Source organism: Crocodylus porosus, unplaced genomic scaffold, assembly GCF_001723895.1.
Source record: "Crocodylus porosus isolate Cpor-Errol unplaced genomic scaffold, CroPor_comp1, whole genome shotgun sequence".
Classification (NCBI taxonomy): domain Eukaryota; kingdom Metazoa; phylum Chordata; order Crocodylia; family Crocodylidae; genus Crocodylus; species Crocodylus porosus.
The window spans coordinates 7,388,619-7,395,560 of record NW_017728939.1 but is presented as its reverse complement, the minus strand read 5'-3'; the positions used below and the strand labels follow the sequence as shown (position 1 = coordinate 7,395,560).

At 48.2% G+C, this 6,942-nt stretch overlaps 1 protein-coding gene across 1 annotated transcript in view; it reads right to left on the bottom strand.

Moving 5' to 3' along the window:
- Positions 1 to 1,806: 1,806 nt before the first annotated feature.
- SMAP2 (small ArfGAP2) overlaps positions 1,807 to 6,942 on the bottom strand; it is a 32,679-nt gene continuing 27,543 nt past the window's right edge. The window contains exons 7-10 of the mRNA XM_019547778.1: positions 5,471 to 5,577; positions 5,208 to 5,373; positions 4,544 to 4,866; positions 1,807 to 3,052 (exon numbers count right to left, since the gene is read on the bottom strand). Coding sequence (XP_019403323.1) covers positions 2,927 to 3,052; positions 4,544 to 4,866; positions 5,208 to 5,373; positions 5,471 to 5,577 — 722 coding nt within the window. The 3' untranslated portion in view covers positions 1,807 to 2,926. The remainder of the gene's footprint in view (positions 3,053 to 4,543; positions 4,867 to 5,207; positions 5,374 to 5,470; positions 5,578 to 6,942) is intronic.

The window sequence follows — 6,942 nt, the reverse complement described above, 5'->3', positions numbered from 1 at the left end:
CTTTAGCAAGCTTTATAAACTTTTCCATTTGAAAAGTCAAAAGGAGAGCAGTTAACATCTGTAACAGCACCGGTGTACTTCAGGGTTGGGATGGGCATTTATCCTGCAGGGAAGAAAGCAGTTTAGCTAGTACAGGTCAGGTCTGGCTGCTTTTATTGATGGAGCTCTTATGTCCCTCGTTTTCCATTCTGAAATAAGCTTCTTGGCTTAATGACAGATTCAGAAACAAACAACTTGACATTAGACAAGGGAAAAATCATCACAGAAGGGGTGAATTATTCTCACTCCCATTCCATGGTTGGAGACACAGGGATGGGCTTGTGATGGGTACTTGAGAAAAATAGTAGATTTCAAAAGCAAATGGCAATTTTCTACCTGTGCTATGTAATGTTTTATATATGTGCGTGGTCTTTCCTAACGTAAAACTCCTTGTATATTTGTGGTTTATATGCAGCAAGACTTGATGACTCGGGAGGGTGCACGCTATTTTGTAAGATATTCTTAGCCAATTTTCCAAGGAGAAACTAAACAAAAACAAAGAGCGAGATGTTCACATTCTTCATTGGCTTCTACCTGCATGTACAGTATTCGGGCAGCAAGTAAAGACGATTAAAAGTCAGTTTGAAAACTGCTCGCTTGTCCTGTGCTTGGATTGCAGAATATTTCTTATGCAAGACATTCCACCTCTGACCCCACACGACAAGTGAAGGGCTTTGCATGACTGAGAAGGCAGGGGATTGGGGGTGGATGGGGAAGAAAGCATAATGTAGCAGAGGAATGGCCAAGGTCAAAGGCATGCATCAAGTTGATTAGAGCCTGGGAAGACTGCGATGCAGTCATCGGTTAACCTGAGCTACAAGGCCTAAAACTGTTGTTAGGCAGTTAACACAGCAAAAGCTATTCTTACCAAGGTACATGCCTTCATCACCCCGTGCTTGGTAGGGATGCAGGATTTAGCAGAAGGTAACCATTTGAAATAGTTTTCCTATAAGAGCCAAAAGGGGTACCCTCCTTAATGAGGCAGTACTGCATGAGCAGGATTTGACTTATATTAGATCACTCCTCTCCTGTCCACTATGCCAGCTTTGTTATAGCAGTAGATGCTTTCAAACCCAACACACTTGCACTGGGGAAAAAAAAAAAAAAAAATTCTTCATAGTAAGAGTCAGGACATTGCCAGTCCCCAGTCCTGCAGTACCTGTCCTCTGAAGAAGTTTAGGAGGGCACTTTTCCAGAGCCTATATACATCAGTTAGATGTTTAGCACCCTATTAACAAATGAAGTAGAGAGTTTGAGTTTTACATGCTGGACTAGCCATTCTTCCACTGCATCATCACAAAAACTGTTTGAATTCAGTTCTGGATCAAAACACCGATCAGGAGAATGGAGCTAGAGCTTTGTAACTTGCTGCAGTTTGAGCAGGTCCACTGTGTCTACCAGGTTTCCAAGTCCTGCTTGATTTGCTATCAAAAAAAACAAACCCCCCAAAATAATCAGAACACTCTTATAGTTAGAATAATTATTCTCTCAACTAAAAGGGCAAACCCTGTGTGAATTAACTGACAGCTCTGGTTAACATATGATGTTACACAGCTAGACAAAGTTATAGCACAGGGCCTTCAGATAAATTTCCGGACTAGAATACAGTGTACAACCTGGTTATATCCCCACTGAAGAATAAAAAGGAGATTGAACTAATCAACTATGAATCCAAACCGTGCGCCTACATGATTAACTCGCCGTCTCACCTGCACCTCAGACCTGGAATGAAATAGGCAGAAAGCAAAACAAGGTTATGAAGTCAGCTGATGTTTCACTGCAATATTTTATTAAGGAATTTACATATACACAGGATAAAGTAAACCGAGAGCTTCTCACTTTTTTTCTATTTCACACTGATGAAGTCTTTCAAGCAAATGTTTTCTAGGGATGTGGATGTGATAGAAAGAAAAAAAAAAGTCTGACACACCCACTTTTCTATACTTAGAGACCAGAAGGTCAGGAGATAGCCAGGAACTGGGCTTACATAGGAACAAAACAAAACAAAGCAATATGAAAAAGTATAAATTAGGATATCAGAATCACTTTTTAAAGTGTAAGAAAAAGCTTTACGACAAGCTCTTGGCCCTTGATAAAGTAAATTCTCTTGGTTAGTTCATTAAAAGTTTGCTTGCTCATTTTAAATACATCACCACCACAGATTAGACAGGGGAAAAAAAAAAGCCACTCTGAAGAAGTGCAAGTTTCACATTCCAAACGGTTTGTGCCCCGCGCCGTGGGAGATCCCGCTTGCTCACAGCAGGGGCCTTCAAAAGTGACTTTGGTTCCAATGAAGGTTGACCAGCCAAGCCCAGCAAGGCCTCGGCTCCAGACAACTCCACAGCAAGGAAAAGAAAAACGCAGGTGTGGCAAGACTCTCTTGCCCCTTAGGGTTTGGGCTGTATTAAAATCCCGTTCCTCAGCACCAAATAAAGGCTCATTAGCGACCTGCCCCCTCTCCCACCTAGTACCGCTGCTTAAGTGATCTCTAAAAAGGCCTGTAAGTGCAGACAGTACTAAATACTCAATCCACTACTTCAGTCACAATTTCTCCAGGATGTCCTTTTCTCTGACTGCAGAGACGATCCCAGAAGCATTAGTGAAGCTGCGTGCGTGTGCTCAAGGGGGAAGAGATGGCCCCTCCGAGTGTGCATTGACTGTGCAGAGTGCAGGGGAGCTGCAAGTGGTGTTCTGGCCACTGAGGTTTCGCTGTAGCATTGACAGCAAACAAGGCAGAGATGGGTCTCAGTTATGGAAAGAGAGGCTCAGGCTGAGCAGAGCATCAGAAAGGGAAAAAAAACCCCCAAAACCCTGAATGTCTCATGGAGCAGTTAAAAACAAAAACAAAAAAAACGAAGGCAGAGAAGTGGTCAGAACGCAGGGGGGGTTATTTCCACATCTGAGTGCTGAGGGTTTGATTGCTTCCCTGGGCACTTCCTCCGCCCATTGACTGTCCATATCCCATCATGCCATTAGCGCCATAAAAGTTCATCCCAGCCATCTGCTGGGTCATCTGAGGAGGAGGAGAGGAGACAAATCAAGGCCAGGTCAGTCAGGGAAGCCATTCCAATACCAATCAGACACGAGTCGAGGCTTCCAGCCTAGAACAGTACTTTGGTACGTGCTTGGGCTTCAAGCACGCGCTTAATGCCGCTGACCTGCGGTGCAGCAGAACTTGGGTTTTTCGCAGGTCGGGTTCCTAGCCTCCCTCCCACCCTCGCAGAAATGAGGGTTTGCAAAACAGTTCAGGGGGCAGGGGGTCACACACAGCTGCAGCTAACAGCTGCACAGGACCGTGGAGGCATTGGGTGTGGGCAGTGAGAAGCAGCACCCCTTGCTTTCATCAGCTGCACTGATACAACTGCTAAGACTGCAGTGGAACAGCCGAGCAAGCTACATCAGTGGGGCACAACCTGCTATGCAATCAAAGTACTATGGCACATGTTCGCATCAAGTAGATGCAACAGTGCTTTACCAGGCATGTGCCTTCCAGAGGCAAATGGGGAAAGCAGTGCAACCCAAGGACAATGAAGGAATCTAGCCCCCCCCATCTGCAGGAAAATTAGCTGCGAGTGCTCGATTTAATGGAGATTTTGCTACAAAGCAAGGCTAAAATCAAAGCAGTACAATCTCATTTCCTAGGTGCCCAGGGAGGCTAGACTGAGTTACTTTCAATCCAATTACACAGGCTCAGCGAACTGCTATACCCAGACCAAGTCCCAGTCTAATTATACCAATACGGGAGTATCACCCCTTTCTGAGCCTATTCCAAGTGACAGATGCAATGCAGCAATAGACTTTAAACGGGAAGAATCAGCCACGCACGTTGCTTCTGCAGGTGTTCGTTTTACAAGCTCTGGCAAACTGATAAGCCTGGAAATAGGCATCAGAGCTACGAGCATCAACATAGGCTAGTTAAGCTGGCTTATCTACAGCAGCAACTCAGTCTACTCAAGTAATGTCTCCTGCTATTTTGCCCCTGCTTACCAGACTGTTTGGGTAACCCCCCACATAAATAGGTTGGGCTGATCTACTCCATCCCCGCCATAGAGGTACAGATTGTATGTCATCTCCCTCATTACAGCAGTTAGGCCACGATCAATCACAACACGTTCTCATCCATAACTGGGCTCCATTAAAGTAAGTTCCATGTGGATAAACTTTCCTAGAGATTAGAAAAACATGCATATTTCTATTCCAGTGTTGCCTGTACATTTGCTCCAGGCAGCAAAAGAGCTGTTACCTGCTGAAAAAGCCAACCGACTTCACATCCTATCAGAGAAATCTGAGCAGAAACAGCCTGGTCCAGTCTCTAGACTAAGTGCCAGGACACCCATGTTTATTCCAGGCTGTCAGCATCTTACTCACACTCCAAAGAAGCTGCCCATCTCCAAGTAGGAACATCTTCTTTCCATGCCACTGGCAGAATCAGATTATGTGCCAGATGCTTTGGTGAAAGAAATGTTTAAGCCCCCAGATCATGAGATGATGACGACCCTCTCACCTGAGCTAGGTTCCACTGCAGCTGCTGTGCTGGTTGCACGCCATACACTGGCTGTGGTACTGCTGCCATGCCCGCTACATACCCAGCTTGCTGCGTGGCCATCATGCCGTTGGGAACACCGATGACGGCTGCCTGCATGCCACCTACATATCCAGCTGGTATGGCCATAGGAGTCACCATCCCTGCAGTGCCAGGCTGTGGCATCATTCCTACGGGCGGTGCCATCATGCCTCCCATCATGTTGCTGGGTGGAGTGACGCCTGGAAAACCACTGTACGCGGCTGCAGGGTACGTCACCTGAGCAGGGGCCATGAACATTGCACCTGCAAAGAGGACAGGGACGTGAGTGGCAAGGAAGAACCTGGAGCTGTCCACCACGTGCCCTCCCACTTGATTGTACTCAGTTTTCTTGTGCTTTGTCTCAGTAGTAGGGAGCAGAAGGCCAAACTCACCCAGCATTGCATCAGGCCCCTTTAGAAGGCCCATCCCATGAGCAGCACATTTGATACTCGAGTCAAGGAGGTGCCCACATCCATTGTAAAAGGGACCACATGAATCCAAGGTGTGGCACTAGACACATTTCAGAGCAGTTTGTTCGGTTACGGTGCATTGCTCGAAACACCCCAGCCAGCACAACCTTTCCTCTCCTTAGGATGTACAGTACCTTGAGCGGGCATCTGAGGTGTCTGGGAACCATAGAGAGAAAGGATGGAGTCCTTGGAGAGCTGTTTCTTTCCTGTCTCCTCCACCTTGCTCCCTGGCTCAGGAAACAAATTCAGGTTTTCAGGAACAGACCCAGCACTTCCAGCTGTTGGCATGGAACCAACGACCTGGGGGTGAAAATGAGAGTGCAGTAGGCTGATCCCAACATACAACCCCACTAGGAATCTAGCTGTGTTTGAGGAACGTCACATCCCACCCCCTCACCTTTCTGGAGTCAGAGACAGAGTTTGATCCCACAGAGGCAAAGAGGTCAAGATCCTTTTCTAAACTGCTAGGCCTGCCATTTGGAACAGTGTTGGTCACAGGAGCATCTGGGAAAAGAGAAGGTTACAGGGGGAAGGTATCAGAGACCACCAATACCCCTAGCTTGACTGGATTATTTGGCTGGGCACAAAGCCAGTGTGCAGCCATTAGGGATTGAGGCTCTCAGCTCAGTTGCTTGAGCTGCCAGTTATTTTAGGCAATGCTCACTGTTTTGAGAGCCAACTCCACCTTCCCCCGTCAGCCTTGAGAGCTGCCCGAGCTGGTGGAAGCAAGTACAGTGCACACATACTATGGCACAGGCACCGCGTGGGGGAAGCCACGGAAAGGTTTTGCTGCAGTGCTCGAGCTGCACTAGTTGTTGAAGCAAAACCCACCAGCGTGCTTCAGGAATGGTAGTTCCATTACTCATTTGCAGAGGGACTAGTACGCATAAGCATCTTTCCCTGGCAGTGTTTCACAACTCAGCCTCTGAACTGTGTAATAATCATGGAAGCATTGACTTGCAGCATCACAGTGTGTCAGCCAAGAGCACTTTGTGCTAAAGCAGTCCAAAAAGGTAAGCTGGAAACACTTAGAACTATGAACTAGCTTAAGATAGTGCAAACATTAAGGGTGAAAGTGCTCTGTTTGGGATCAGAGACCCAGGACCCCAATGGCAGTTACATGCCTCAAAATAGAAAGTTACTTGTTCACTGAATATTTTAACATTTTTAGGTTTTCCAGGCCACTTAGATTTTTTTAATAAGAAGGCAACCCAGATGTCAGCTTAACATCTGCAACAGGGGTGAGCAATTATTTGGGCCGGGGGGACCACACAGGGAGTTCTGACGAGTTGGGGGTCTGGGTCAGCACCCCTGCCCCCCCACAACAATTAACCAATACTATGTGGGATGGGGCTGCAGGAGGGTGGGGAGCAGGGCTCGGGAGCAGGCTAGGCAGGAATCGAATCCGTCCCCTGCATGCCCCTGCCTCCCAGCCACAGCCCACCCAGGTGTGGGTGGCTGAGTGGGTGGAAACTAGCCAGGAAACTCCTGCCCCAGCACACGGGGCTCCAGCTCCCAGCTGACTTCCACCCGCTCGACCGCCTGTGCTGGGCTGCCGAGTGGGTGCAAGGAACCTAGGAGCTTCAGCTGGGTAGCTCCTGCCCTAGCACACAGGGCTCCAGCTCCAGGCTGCCTTCCACCCACCAGTCATGGGCAGCCAAGTAGGTGGAAAGCAGCCAGCAGCTCAGCTGGGCAGCTCCAACCCCAGAGCTGGAGATGGAGCCCTGCACGCTGGGGCAGGAGCCACTCTGCTGAAGTTCCAGGCTGCCTCCCATCTTCCCAGCCACCCATGCCAGGTGGGTGGAAGATGGAGCCAGAGCCCCACGCGCTGGGGTGGGAGTTGCCCACTCTGCCTGGAGTGGCGCAGCA